Source organism: Denticeps clupeoides, chromosome 12 (genome assembly GCF_900700375.1).
Source record: "Denticeps clupeoides chromosome 12, fDenClu1.1, whole genome shotgun sequence".
NCBI lineage: Eukaryota > Metazoa > Chordata > Actinopteri > Clupeiformes > Denticipitidae > Denticeps > Denticeps clupeoides.
In genome coordinates, this window is record NC_041718.1 from 3765535 (window position 1) to 3781688 (window position 16154).

Sequence of the window (16154 nt, forward strand, 5' to 3'; positions counted from 1 at the left end):
TAGTAAGTGGGATTTGAACCTGGGTCTTCTGGTTCACAGGCGAGTGTGTTACCCACTAGGCTACTACTAAATGACTTGTCTCCCTCTGAGCAAGAGTTAAACTGCTAGTCGACCCTCACAGGTTAAAAAAAAAAACTCAATTTCCCATAATTCCCCAGCATCGGAGGTAATCGACGCGCGCTTGTGCATTTTCCGCCGTTCATTCCGCCCAACTTCTGCACCGCGGAACGAGGGAGAGAGGGGCGTGTCCGCAGCTGCAGACAGACAGAGAGACAGACAGAGAGACAGACAGAGAGACAGCGAGAGAGACAGACAGACCCGCCGAGACCCGCAGCCAGGCAGACCCGCCGAGACCCACACGCCTCCGCATCTGCCCGAACGCGCTGACGATGCGCGCCTCGTTTTAATCTCGGGAACGCGATCAGACCGCGCGCGAGCGGGATCGATGTGCGGATTTTGATCGGCCGACCGACGCGGGACGGCGCGAGCGTGAAGTGACATTTTTTTGTATTTAACCGCCGCCTTCGCCCCGTGGTGACAGCTGACTGATGGATCAGTGAAGTCCGCGGCGACCCGACGGGATTGCAGGGATTTCCCCGCTGGGATTTTTGCTCCGGTACCTTCAACTTGAGGAAGAAAAGAAGCAGAAGTCGCACCGGCCTCCACAGCGGACGCTGTCAGCTACGCGCTGTTTTTCTAATAAATTGCGCAAATCGCAGGTGCGCGTTTTTGTAAACCATGGGCTGTACGGTGAGCGCCGAGGATAAAGCGGCCGCCGAGCGGTCCAAAATTATCGACAAAAACCTCCGAGAGGACGGAGAGAAGGCAGCGCGGGAGGTCAAGCTGCTCCTGCTGGGTAAGGCGGGTATTTTAATACAGCTGTCCTGCTGTCACACACAACACACACACACACATACACACAACACACATACACAACACACACCAATACACACACACAACACACATACACACACACACACACACACACTCACACATACACACACACACTCACACATACACACATACACAACACACACTCATACATACACTCACACATACACACACTCACACATACACAACACACACACACACATACACAACACACACTCACACATACACAACACACACACATACACAACACACACACTCACACATACACACAACACAACATCACACAACACACACCACAACACACACTCACACAACACAGTCACAAAACACCCAACACTCACACAACACCCTACACACTCACACAACACACATACACAACACACTCACACACAACTCACACAACACAACACACACACTCACACATACACAACACACACTCACACTCACACATACACAACACACACTCACACAACACACATACACACTTACGCATACAGCTCACACACACTCACACATACACAACACACTCACACAACACATACACTTCATACACTCACACAACACACATACACACACACACTTACACACACTCACATATACATAGAATACCCACTCACCACACACACACTCACACACACATTTTTATGACAAATACCTTTCTGATACACTGTTGGTGCTTCATTTGTCATTATTTTGTTAATATTTTATTAGTCATCGCAGGACACTGGCCTATAACACTCTTGTCACACACAGTATACAATCCAGGGGAATTGCTTTGATTTGGGGACACGTTTTCATATTCGCTGGGGGATAGAGTCAGGTGGCAGGTTTCAAATTCTTCGCCTCAGTGAAAGTAACAGCCTGCACGGTAGTGTTTGAATTCCAGGATTGCGGCACACGTGCCTCAACATGACAGTTAGTGTGACAGTTAGATCCCCAGGAATCCTGCACATGTAATACTGCAGATTCGTGTATAGCAGGGATGATGATTAAGGGTTTCATGAACTTATTTAATTAACTGAGTAAATGAACATGGTTTTAGCATGCTGAGTAGTTTAGGCAGCTTTATATACCACACACACACACACAGACACACACACACCTACACAATGGGATAATTAATATCCACGCTAATTCTGTGCCCAGGTTGTAGATTATTTCCACCCTTTGGCTTCACCTCATTGAAGTTCTGCATAAGTCCTCCTATGAATGATAAATGTCAAACTGCATTTTAATTTGTAATGGTTGAATTACAAATTCATTTGAAAGTGGGAATGTTGGCTATACAGGACATTCACATTCACAAATATAACTAAGGCTCTATCCTAGACAGAATGCACCTCATGTTCGACTGAAAACAAACTTTGTGTGACAGTGTAGTCGAACCGCTGCCTATTGACAGAAGTATGTCAGAATCCACTACATAGGTGGCAATATGGAACCTTACAGCTTCTTAGTATTGCACTTTTTCAAGAGATCAATTGGAGCCACGTCGAGTGGTGAATTGAACAGCTTTACAGAGTTGTGTGCTTTACTTTTTTTCCAAATGTGCAACCATCTCTGTTACTCATGGTCTGGAGAAGGAATTGTGTGACAAGTTTAGTTTAGAATGACATCAGTTAATTCCTCTTATTTAAAAAATCGAAATAATTAGATATTTCGAATGTGGTGTAAATGTACTGAGTGACTCACTATGGCCCAAAATGGTACTGCAGTGTGTGTGTAAAATATATATATATTTGTGCAAGCTTCTAATGCAAATGGTGTGTGTGTGTGTGTGTGTGTTTATATATATATAAACACACACACACACACACCATTTGCATTAGAAGCTTGCACAAATGCTGTTCAACGTTTAGAGCTGTGTGAATTATTCTCCCCATTTTTGTGGCCTGAGAACATTCCCTAGATCCTGTCTACATTCTTGTGGCTGCTGTGGCAATGAATTTACATTTATTTTTACATTTACAAGAATCTGAACACAAAAAGTATGAGGTTTGTGCTCTGATTGTTGATACACTGGTTTATTGTTGTTATTAAATCATGAGTAGAATTGCATTTGAAGCTGAAGGTTGAAGGACAGATAAAAAATAAATCATATTTTAGTGAGCTATATAATATTTGAATATATTTTCTTTCTGAAAACATATGAGAGATAAAAATGTTCAGTTGAGTGGACGTGTATCGTATGTTGCTGCCAAGACCCATAATATAAAAAAATGGTTGTTATGTAATTTCATGGGAAACATCTCCTGTGTACAAATGTGTGGTCATGATGCACTCAAACTCATGCTTTTAGCGCAAGGCCTAATGTGAGCATGAAAGTGGAAGTTCACTCTTTGTCCAGCCGCTCCATTTTCACGTTCATGTGGCACTGGACTGCATGCTTGAATGGACATTTTCACTGAAGGCTACAATTTGTAAAGAACATGGCTTTCCACACCCTCACTTCCAATCAAATGCGTCCATATTCTGATTTGACCAAATGATGATCATGCTGATTTTGATAAAAGGACTACATGATTAAACATGATTTGTATGATCAGTAAACAAAACAATGCATCATGTTGTATATTACTGTGCCACATATTTAGATTTATGAGTTCCATAATCATCATTTATCACCATTCATCATTTGTTGTTGACAGAGAGGAGGCAAAGTTTAACCAAGGACACCAAATACGAAGAACCATAAAGAAATGATTGATCTGAACCATGTGCACAAAGAGATATTTCCTCAAAATATCTCTCTAAATCATCTTGCTTGAGGCAAATTCCACAACAAAACTTCATTTGAGAATTGTATATGCCTATGAATATGCCTATGAAGACCATTACTCTCTTGATTATATATATAAATGCTTATATTTGTGTGGGATGTTCTATAGCCATTGCCCTATTCTCTTCGTGATGCATTTTGATAACACAAGTTACTTTATACCCATAACTAGCGTTGCATCACGTCCTGTGCATCACACCATCTTGGTCTAAAAGCTACATGAGTGCTGTTAAGTTTAACATATGATAGCCAGTACTAAGAGTTAAAATATGGTACATTGTATGAATATTGTAATTAAGCCTGGGAAGTGGTGGCCTAGTGGTTAAGAAAGCGGTTAAGTAATCAGAAGGTTGCCAGTTTGAATTCAGAACTGTCAAGGTGCCACTGAGGTACCATCCCCATACACTGCTCCCCGGGTGCCTGTCCTGGCTGCCCACTGCTCACTAAGGGTGATGGTTAAAAGCAGAGGACACATTTCGTTGTGTCACCATGTGCTGTGCTGCAGTGTATCACAATGACAATCACTTCACTTTTACTTAAGCCTGATGCACATTCAATATAACAAATATAAAGTGAACTTTGAATGTCTGGGTTATGATAATAATTTGCTTTGAATTTCATTGAAATTTTACATTGCAAGAGGTAACCATGTTTAAATTTTTTAAAATACATTGAAATTAAATTATATTCCACATTATCTGAGTACCCATCTTAAAAACTAATTACAGATTTTTTTTTAGCATTTTGGTTCAACCCATTATAGGCAATGAATTGCTATAAAAAAATTCACAGTGAAAAGTAAAGATGTGATCAACATGCAGCGCACATCCAGCTACACACGCAATACCTTTAGTGCATTTACGGTTATGGTTAGGATTTTATTCTAATTGAATTTAACAAATTTTAAATGTATTTTTGTTATAAAATGCGATTTTTGTTTCCATAAGATGTTTTTCTGCCCAGAAATGTTATTCTGCCCAGTTTATGAACATTTTCATTCATAATTTGTCTGCAGTATTGTGAACTTAAATCAGGAAATATATCAAACTGTTGAGTGTAACACACAAATATTATGTCTTACAAAGTTTCTCTCTAAAACACAAAAAAGACATATTTGTAATAGTGCCATGATGGCGAGAGAGAAAAACAAATACCTTAAGAATCATAGGAACTAGGCCTGCACGATTTGGGGAAAAAGACATATTGCGATTATTGAGATCAATATTGCGATATGCGATTGCGATATGATAAACATACAAACTACTCATAACCTGAAATGCCCAGTGCTTTCAAAATACAATATTCTACAAAATTAAATAAATCACAAAAAACTCTTTTACATTACTGTTGAACGACAAACCCTGGTAAGGCTAAACAACTGTTTTGATTATATTTGGCCATTATAAAATCCCATATTATAGTTCTTATGTTTAACCAAAACGTTGTTTGGAGGCTGACTTGAACTCAGGGATGCATAGCTTTGCTAGCTTAGCTAAGGTTAAGATTTGTAAACAGAGGTTAATTTCTTTAGGAAACCTTCAAAGTTTGAGAAAAGTTAACTAAACAGCTAAGAACAGTCTAAATAGTTAATGCCTACGTTTAGCCAAAACGTTGTTTGGAGGCTGACTTGAACACAGGAATGCATAGCTTCGCTAGCTTAGCCTATCTTAGCTAAGGTTAAGACTTATAAAACGGGGATTTTATAATGGCCAAATATATTAAAAACAATTGTCCAGCCTTACCTATGAAATGTAATCCCTGGTTTGGAGCATACAGCGGTTTGTACAGCCCCAAGCAGCACAAGAGTGAGGCATTTTTATGCACTTCTCTCCATAGACGTGTATATGCTTCACACCACAGCAGAGCCTCTCGCAATATGGCGGCGACGTTGACGTACGATGCAGCGCATCATGCGGCGTCTAACCATATGTCTCAGAATCGAAAGTCATGTGACCAAATACGTCACATCCGACTGAAGTGAGACTCGCAAACTTGGAGAGAATGAGAGAATGGATCGGATATGTTGCCGATCCAATCCATGTACTAATCATTTAAATCGCATCTTTTTGCGTTCATGTAATCGCACAGACTGACATCGCGATTACGATTGCGATTAGATTAATCGTGCAGCACTAATAGGAACATAGTTTTGATTGGAAGAATAATTTTGTTGAATAATTTTGTACTGCACATTGCACTGAAACAATGGTAATTTTAAATTGTACTTCTTAGGATCATAAGCAGTTATGATCAAATAATGTAAATCTTTCCGAATAGTGCTGAAGTGTTAATGACTTTCCTGTAGATGCTGTGTAATTGTGTAAGATTGTCTTAAATGGGTCTTCAAGAGCAATCTCTAATCGTGCAAAAACCCAACAGTACTCTTGACAGAAGAGCTCTTACTCTGTAAACCAGCTAAAACAATAGGACCAGCACAGTAGTTACAAGCATGAAAATGTTCCACAATCAGACCTTTTGTATGGGTGAAAAGACATAAAAGACATGTGAATTACATATATTTTCAGGATTGTTTTATCGACTTTGTAATTACAAATAATATATGAGTATTCAAAGCTGAACTTGTCCAATGGCTGTCAGATTGTCACATTTAAAAAGTTGTGGATTTTAATGTAAATGCACTAAAGGTATTGCATGTGTAGCTGGATGTGCGCTGCATGTTGATCACATCTTTACTTTTCACTGTGAATTTTTTTATAGCAATTCATTGGCTATAATGAATATTGCATTCTGATGCACTCTGGATTATTAGGCCAGAATCACATGATACAATATTATAGTATATTGTAGATACTGTTCAATATGTTTAACCACGGTAACAAAGTGACTGTTCTGAAAAGTCAAATGGTGTCATTGTGATGGTGGAGGAAGCAATCCAGCCAGCCCCAAAATTTTATCACCAACACTTCCGTCACTCAAAGACTTCTCCATGAAAAACTGAAATGTGTTGGTAAGAAACACGTTTTTAATAGTTTTAAATTAATTAAATTAAATCCTTGGGATTTATTGGGTAATGAACAACATCTAGAGTTTATTATATGATACATTGTGCCTTTCTGGACTTTTAATTACACATGCAAACCTTCTGTGGCACCACTGTGAGGGATGCCGATACCACAGAACTGCAGCAGCTTTTTTCGTCACCCCGTCAGCCACATGCCCACTGTAGCTGTCCAGTAAGTGTTTCTTCGCTGCCAGCTCAGTGTGTGGGAAGACTAAACAAAATGCTCTCAGTGCGGGAAAAAAAAAAACCTCCTGCACACGTGGCCATCATGTTCATACTTGACAGTGAAGCTCTCTGGACTTCTGGATCTGTGGACTCTGTGTCCTGAATCCAGTGGACTGAGGGACTGGTGTGATGAATCGTGTGCAGCTCAGGCTTCTAACAGACATAGGCTGAAGATTTTACCACAGTGGTTTTACTGGAATTGGAATAGGACGGAGGGATGAATCACTTGATTGCACTGTTTACATTAATAACATTAATAACATCATCATCTACAATAAGTTGTAGATGATGAAAGATATGACATCATGGTCTGTCATCCAGACATGTGCTTATAACAGAATACTAAGTTTAAGCACAACCAAAATGATATTCGGTTCCCCGATGGACAGTCAACCTTATGCGTTAATGAACATGTGATGTGTGGTGAGTAGGGTGGTAGTAGCCTAGTGGGTAACACACTCGCCTATGAACCAGAAGACCCGGGTTCGAATCCCACTTACTACCATTGTGTCCCTGAGCAAGACACTTAACCCTAAATTGCTCCAGGGAGACTGTCCCTGTAACTACTGATTGTAAGTCGCTCTGGATAAGGGCGTCTGATAAATACTGTAAATGTAAATGTAAATGGTGACTGAACAGTGCTAGACAGGAATGGGCAAATGGCAGTTTTGACCTCAAAGACCTCCACATGCCACTCCACAGCTTGATTTGATGGAAACCTTGCCACTTTGTGAATCTAAATCACTTCCCGTATTTGTGTTCAACTTTCATAATTTATTTCCTCATAGTAGACCATACGATCCATTTTTAACTCAAATGTGTGGTGTGATGTCTTATATTCCCTTTCATGCCCAGACCTGCCTAAGATCAGCTGGAATGTGTCTGTTGTCTTGATGTAGATGTCTGCGGTCTCAGAAAGCTGTTCAGATGTAAAAATGTCTGATTCAACGTGCGTGTGGGTTAATAAGTTCAGGATGAACGTCGTTGGATGTGCGACACTTTCATTTGTTCTTATTAACTGGGCTCAGAGAATCACTGTACGCCATTCTAGTGCTTTACTGAGACCCTCTCTCATCATCACACATTATTAGACAGAGATGACAAGCAGAGGGTGGGCAGACATGTCTCGCACAATGCAGGCGGTACTTCTGGCAGTCGTTCCCCACACGGAAAACTGCAATTCAGCTCAGTGTGGCCGAGTTCAGGAAAAGCGGCAGGGTATGTCCACAAGTAACAATTCCAGGAAAGAAAAAGGATTACTGTAAGCCCAAAGCCAGACCCACTGTCATCATCACAGAAACAGCGGGGCGGGGCAAGGTTCTTTTACAATGCTCACATGATTTTACCGTAATTTTAGCCAATTGCCTGGGATTACAGGCCCTAAATGGCGTACGATTACTTACAGTGATAATCAGCAACATTTTCAATGAAGAGCGCTTGTGTGCAGAGTTAAATCCACAGAACTTTTTACAGTCAATTGCAAAAGCCAATCATAATCAGAGTATGCCCTGCTCTGAACCAATCATGTGGCTGGGTGAGGGTTACAGGCCTTACCCTTTGACAACATGTCCACATTTGTCTGATTGTAATCCATCAAACAGTGATAAAATTTCTACTTATAGACATAAGGCAATTGTGTATTAATTTAATGTAATGTTTAGCATATAATTACATGGTTCTGACACTCAAGTGGGTGATCCAATAATGCACTTTTATGGTTCTGTAGTCTGGTTCTGCTTGTGTACAGTGCTGTGCAGCTTGTGCAGCTTTAGCGTGTGTGTGAGTGTGTGTCTGCATTTACATTTACAGCATTTGGCAAACGCTCTTATCCAGAGCGACTTACATAAGTGCTTTAAATATAAATCATTGAAATCCCTCGTTTGGTTGACTATAGGAGCCGATCTGTAGACACCGTTCGCTTAACAACTTAGAACCCAACTTTTTTTTTTTTAAATATTGAAAGTGTACGTAAGAGCTTTTTTTAGTCCAGATAGTTTCTAAACAGGAAGGTTTCTGCATTTGAAGCTGTTCATTCCACCACCTGGTGTCCAAGACAGAGAAGCGTCTGGACGAATGAGAGATGGTGGTACCAGTGGAGCGGTGCTGGAGGATCGGAGATATCGAGGTGCAGAGTGATGAGAGATCTGATGTAGGAAGGTGTGACCCTTCCTTGTCTTTGTAGGCAGTGGTGGCCCAGCGGGTAACCTTCCCGTAATCCGAAGGTTGCTGGTTCGAATCGCCAAGGTGCCACTGAGTAAAGCACCGTCCCCACACACTGCTCCCCGGGCGCCTGTCATGGCTGCCCACTGCTCACTCAGGGTGATGGTTAAATGCAGAGGACACATTTTGTTGTGTCACCGAGTGCTCTGTTGTGTTTCACAATGACAATCACTTCACTTTCACTTCTTCACTTTCATCAGTATTTTGAATCTGATGCAGGCAGCTACAGGAAAGCCGTGGAGGGAACGCGGCAGAGGAGCAGTGGGAAGGTCGAAAACAAGTCGCGCTGCAGTGTGCGCCTGAGTGACTGATGGAGGTAGATGTGGTGGAAATGTGGTAACTGGCAGAGACTGACGGCTGAGCTGCTGCACTGAGACAGGCGTGGGCCTCCACAGAGCTGCGCTGACAACCCTAATTTCAGGGAGGGGGTGGAGAAACACACACACACACACACACACACACACACTTAAAAAAAACCTAATAAATAAATAAATCAGCACACAAACGTGACATGCTCACACCGACATGGCATCTGGCCATCACTGGTCGTCTGCAGCTTGCCCAACTTTATATCGAGCGGTGGGTAGCATCTGATGGAGCGTCTGTGTAGGGTGACAGGGTGACACACACTCAGGACCAATGGCACCTTCAGCTCTACACACTACCGATGCTATTCTGTTTGTTCACTGGACTCAGTTGTGAACACAGCACTGCCTCGTTCCCTCGTTTCCACTGCCGTGGCGGAGTAGGCGGAGCTTTGGTTTAGTCTGACCGCATCACCTCACACAACGCAAAGATAAGATACACTGGAGCGGCCTGGTCTTGCATACCTGTTAACTAAACACAAACAACGTTTTTCTGAGCTAGAACGGTCAAAAACAAAGGTTCCAACCAAGCAGAGATCTTGGGTTTTTTTTGGCTTCTTCTTGGTAATGCGGACTGTGGTACCGTCCGCATTCTAAAACCATTTCAATTCTAAGATCAACTTTGTGCTTTTAGACATTTACATTTACATTTACAGCATTTATCAGACGCCCTTATCCAGAGCGACTTACAATCAGTAGTTACAGGGACAGTCCCCCCCTGGAACAATTTAGGGTTAAGTGTCTTGCTCAGGGACACAATGGTAGTAAGTGGGATTTGAACCTGGGTCTTCTGGTTCATAGGCGAGTGTGTTACCCACTAGGCTACTACCAGTAGCGAATGAAGGAAAGATGCCATTTAGAATCACTGATCTAGGATCAGCCATGATGGTGATGATTAAAACGGTATGAGACCGAACCGGAAAGGAATTTTCTTTACCAATTTTGATGCGACTGTGTGACCCACATTGCAGATTATTTTAATCCCAACCCACGGGGCAAACCTGTCCACCTCTCCACTCAAATCTCGGTTTGACCTTCACATTCACCATAAGGTTCTGCTGCATATCTGTGGAATTTCGTGAAAGCATATTTTTTCATTCACCGCTCCCAGACCATGCTGCTGTGGATTTCTTTTTAGAATTTAAGAATTTGTAATTAGATTTCTGCTCCTTCAGTGTCCTGCCGAACATGCGTGTGAGCGTGTCTGGGTAAACACATTTACATGGACAGGCTGTAGTAAAAAAAAAAAAAGTGTTCTGGTGTGGGTTTCAGTGTAGATCCGGCATTGTTTCACGGCCAACCCACTAGGGGTGCTGAAATTAATCTCATATTCAATGCATCATGATGCGGACGCGGACGATTCTGCATTGATGCAACATAATCGATTACATCATAGTGACGTTGCTTGGTGATTTTCTGGCAGCAGCATAAAAATTTGACTTAAAAAGCAGTGCCAGTAGGGACTGTGGCTGCCTGATCTGAGCACCACATGGACGCTCACCTCATGCCACGAACAGCAGGCCAGGTTTAGACGTCTGTGTTATGGAAAGCCAAACTGTGTGACTCTCCTCTCACTGACGTATTTGAAAAAATGAATGTGAAGTAACTTGTGGAATGCATCAAGATAACGAATCCAATCTCTGACATAGTAATAATTGAATCGGCTTTTGCAACATATCCCGAACTGGGTGAATTCCCACCCTGCACCCAGTGTGGGCTCCCGCAGCCGTGATGCTGACTAGGACTAAGGTCTTATGCAAAGTGAGTGAATGGTTCATTCAGTAATTCTGTCCTTGTAATACTATTGCAAAAATATTTTAATTAAATTCACTGTAAATTGAGTCATGGAGTTATTGTAGTGAGAAACAATGATTGAATGCTGCTCAGTTAATGTTGACGGCCTTCATTTTTATTATTATCAAAGGGATGTTTTGCTGTTAAAACTGGTGATTTGTGTGGCGGTGAATAAATATGTGTTATTCTGAAACTGTGACACCAAGACCCAAATTGTGCATAATATTTGGGGTGCATAATTGGTTATTTGGACCATATTTTGTATCCCGTTACCTCGTATGTTCCCTTTAATCTCTTCGTGTTGCTTTGTACGCCCAAAAGGACTAATTTAGACACTTGCCCCTGTGCCATCCATCATTGCATTAACTGAGCTCTCGTGTGGACAATGTGTGAGTTTTATAGACTTGGGTCTTGTACATTTTGCTGTTTATGCAAATTGATCCATTAATCTGAACACATGCCTCTCAGAAGTGGATGATTTGCCACCTAATGGCCCAATTCGCTCTTTACTGTAAACTGTCCACAGCGTCATTTGATTTACTCTGGTAGAGGGGGCGCCGAGGAAGGCAGAGCAGCACTTTGTCGAGACACAACCTCTCTCCTCTCTAACCTGTTTTGATTTTTGTCCTTCATTATTAATGTAGCCCACTTGCCTGTTGAAACGATTGGATCCCAAAATCGCCACTGAACCGCCAGTGAACTGAGGTTCCACTGAACCGCCAGTGAACTGAGGTTCCACTGAACCGCCAGTGAACTGAGGTTCCACTGAACCGCCAGTGAACTGATCCTATTCAGGATCGGATCCTCAGATGTCTCCCTTCATCTGTGTGATGGACAGTCACATGTTCACATTATGACCTAAACAGTTGGAGGTTGCTTTTCAAAAAGTTATCTAATTATGTGGGCTTGGGTATTCAGAATTTTGTGTACATTTCTCAGTCGATTATGAATAAACGAATTTGTTTCTTAAATAATCCAGACACTTTCTCTCCCGTCAATATTTAAGCCAGTGGCCTGGCTCAAAACGATCACTTAACGCCTGCCAGTCTCTACAGGAGGGTAAAGGGCCGTTCGCTGGAGGGCTTCCACAAGCCTCTGCTGGAGTGCCCTTTGAAGCGCAGGCTCAGAAATGTAAAAAAAAAAACAAAAAAATTTTAACTCCGTCCCTGATTAGAGCTCTTGACTGGTGGCTGTGAATGGGAGGGGAAAGGGAAGAGGTTGTACATCAAAGACCCCATGCTTGGAGGGCCTTTACGGTTCAGTCGCTTTACAGTTTAAAAAAGTCAATGGCACTCCAAGGTTCCCGGCCGTGACCTTAATTGGGGCTGCTGGCAGTGGCGTCAGCAGGACCAGTTTTTTCAGCGGGGTTGATCAAGGTGTCTTGTCCAAGAAATAATCACTATTCCCACCATTACGAGTATCAAGGATGAGTTTGAAACCCGGCAAACAGACACTGCCATGGCTCTCTTAATACATATTATTCTTACATTCCTGAGTTTTTCCTGATTTGTGGCACTATTGCCGTTCCATGCAGTATAAGATTAAGGAACTGTATATATTGATATGTGGTTATTTGTTATTCATAAATAAGTAGATTTGTTATTTTTTGGCTATAGCGATTGGCTGTTGGCCTGACAGACAACAACCAACAGCAACATGTAAAACATGTACAGTAATGCTAATTTTAAAAAGATTTTTTGTTGTTGAAACCTAGGGATTTTTTGTTGCTTATGTCACCCCCTGTTATGAAATATGTGAATATATAGTCTGCTTTGTTATAATATATATATATATATATATATATATATAGTTTCATGTTTTTGACAGTAATTCAGTGTTCATTAGATCAAATACTAAACGTAACTTATATAACTATATAATCAGAAGGTTGTGGGTTCGAATCCCGACCTGCCACTGAGCAAATCACCATCCCCACATACTGTCATGGCTGCAGGCATGATGGTTAAAAGTGTGATTGTTTAAAGCAGAGGACACATTTCTTTGTGTCACCGTGCTCTGTGCTGCAGTGTTTCACAATGACAAAAACCTTCACTTTCATGCCAGTTTGCTGTGAAACATGCTGTCCGTGTACAAAAGAGAAGTGCTTTCGATCTTCTTCTCATCCCCCCCACTTGCCTGAAAGTGCACACTTCCTGTTGGCCAAAGGCCACTGCAAGGAGAAGCTGATTATACACGAATTCAAGGAGTCGCGTGTGCCAGCGGAACATTTCACCTACTCCTGCAGTAATGAGTCGGCCGCACCCGAACAACGGCGTGCGCTAAACTCGTTAAGCCGAGGGCCACGTCGGGGCCAAATTGACACTGGGGCTCATTTCATGCTTTTCAGCCGGAGATAAGTAATTCCGCTGTGTCTGGTGGGTGATTGGCATTCGCAGTCTGCACTGACTGCTTAATACATTTTTTTTTAAGGGGGGTTGGTCAAAGGAGTCAGTAATGTCATTTCCACCCACCAAGCGGCGCGTGTAAATAATAAAAAGATCCGTGAATCGCGCGGCAGCTGGCGCCGTCTTTCCGCATCCTCCGCTAGAAAGTCAGACAGGGAGCTGTGGTTCTGGGATTTTAACACCCGGGAGGGCACAAGACATCCCAGACCCCCCAGAGCGCATATTTGTGCACCGTATGGATTCCCTTTACACTGTGCGCTGTATCGATTTTATTCAGCACCATTAAGCTGGCCTGTCTGATGTAGATCATCGATCATTACTACTTTTCTCAGTGTGTGTGTGTGATTTTGTATGTTCGCTCTTGTCTTGTTGGTTCTGTCGGTCTTTGGTGAGAGACGTGGTTTTACCTGTGAGTCCATTAATGACTGTCGATTGGTAACGAATTGACATTTTTTTTTTACCTTTGATAATTGGATCTAGTTCACAAGCTTTCTGTGTGTGTGTATGTGTGCATTTGAATACATGTATGTGTTATGTAAGCTCTCTCTCTCTCTCTCACGCCTCATTGGGCAGAGTGGCATTCTGTGGCCGAGTAGCCATGGAGACACACAGGAGTGCGGAGTGGGCTCAGCTGAGGAAGCAGGACTTCCTCTACAGTTCTGACACTGTCACCATCAACATGAACAGAACACCTTCAAAATGGCTCCATGCTGCCAATGCCATGACATTTTGCACTTGGCATGCAAATAATTGCAATTAACAATATAACTGACCAATGTTCATTTTACCATTAACCATGGTGGTAGTAGCCTAGTGGGTAACACACTCGCTTATAAACCACAAGACCCAGGTTCAAATCGCACTTACTACCATCGTGACCATGAGCAAGACACTGTCCCTGTAACTACTGGTTGTAAGTCGCTCTGGATAAGGGCGTCTGATAAATGCCGTAAATGTAAAAAAGCTTAATTAGGCTTAAGTAATTAGTGGGTTTTTTTCTCAAAGTGAAAGTAAAGTGATTATCATTGTAAAACACTGCAGCACCGTACACGGTGACACAACGAAATGTGTTGTCTTTAATTTACCATTGCCCTTGGTGAGCAGTGGGCAGCCGTGACAGGCGCCCGGGGATCAGTGTGTGGGGACAATACGGGGCCGCTTCCTTAACCGCTAGGCCTTCACTTACCTACATATACTCTTTCTGAACAAAGAAGAACTGTGTTCTTATGAATACCTATTTATTTACATTAAACCCTGGAACATGTGGATACTAATTTACAGTTTTAGTAAATTCTGGAATAAAAAAATCAGTTTATAGACCTGAATAGAAATGATTCTAACAGTACAGGGAGTCTCTGCTGGGTTCTCGACATCTGCTGTCTGCATCGGTGTGACACTGTGATTGATTGACGTCACGTGTGAAGTGCAGAATCACAGTTACTGGTCGCTGGGCATTTGACAGGAAGTGAGTGTGTGTGTGTGTGTGTGTGTGTGTGTGTGTGTGAGAACAGTAGATTCTTTGCTGATGTAGTCCCAGCTGCCCGACAGATCTCCTCATTATTTGTGCCTCACTCTCCCATGCTGGAGGGGACAAGTGACAGATCCGAGGGAAATAGCAGGGGCCAGATTTTATCGGACGTCTGCACCTGCTGGTGGCTGACTCGGGTCTGTAGCCGGTGCAAAGTCACTACCATTCCCAATCAGAGGGGATTTCATCGAATTATTTACAGGTTTACGCTCAGAAAGTGGCATGCACACAGCTCTCTCGCTGTTTGCATGACATGTTTCAAAGTGTTTCAAGCTTCCTGTTGGCAAAACAGGAAAACTTGTGTGGTTTCTTGTGTGGTTTCTCTTCCGAATTAACCAACAGTTATCAGCAGTGAACTGTCACGTTTTCAACTGTTCAATGAAAGTTTGTCCAAGAAACCAAAGCCTTGAAATTGATTTCAATGTGAGTTTTAGGATCTGACTGGTTGTTACCATTTTTGGTGCGAATTCACCAACATACAGTCCCCTGGAAAGCTCTTATGATAAGCCGATCTGCTGCATACCCCAGGTATCTGCTGCGATGTTAAATTGGCCCGTCAAATTCGGTTGAATCTACTCATGCACAGACTTGCACGCTTAGGAACACAATTTCTACGATTTCTAACACTCATGTTAACGTTTTATGATGTTGAAACACCGCGTATACAATAGCGCCAAACAGCTGACAGCCTCATCGTATTGTCTGTGCCTTTCTTGTTATTACATAACTGATACGATCCAATATTCCTACTCTGTTTTTGAGTTTGTTAGAAATAAAAAAAAATGCATCATTGGAATTCTATTTGGAGTGTAGTTTTGAATGGGAAAATGAAAGTAAATTTTAAGACATACATTTTAAATAATATGTTAGTTGTATAATCATGTTCATGTATACAATGCCTTGTGATTTGTGGGGTGAGCAACAT

The 16154-nt window shown here is 42.0% G+C and overlaps 1 protein-coding gene across 1 annotated transcript in view; it reads left to right on the forward strand.

Annotated features, from left to right (window-relative positions):
• Positions 1 to 209: 209 nt before the first annotated feature.
• gnai2b (guanine nucleotide binding protein (G protein), alpha inhibiting activity polypeptide 2b) overlaps positions 210 to 16154 on the forward strand; it is a 46030-nt gene continuing 30085 nt past the window's right edge. Inside the window, exon 1 of the mRNA XM_028999017.1 lies at positions 210 to 856. Within this exon, the coding sequence (XP_028854850.1) occupies positions 739 to 856 (118 nt within the window). The 5' untranslated portion in view covers positions 210 to 738. The remainder of the gene's footprint in view (positions 857 to 16154) is intronic.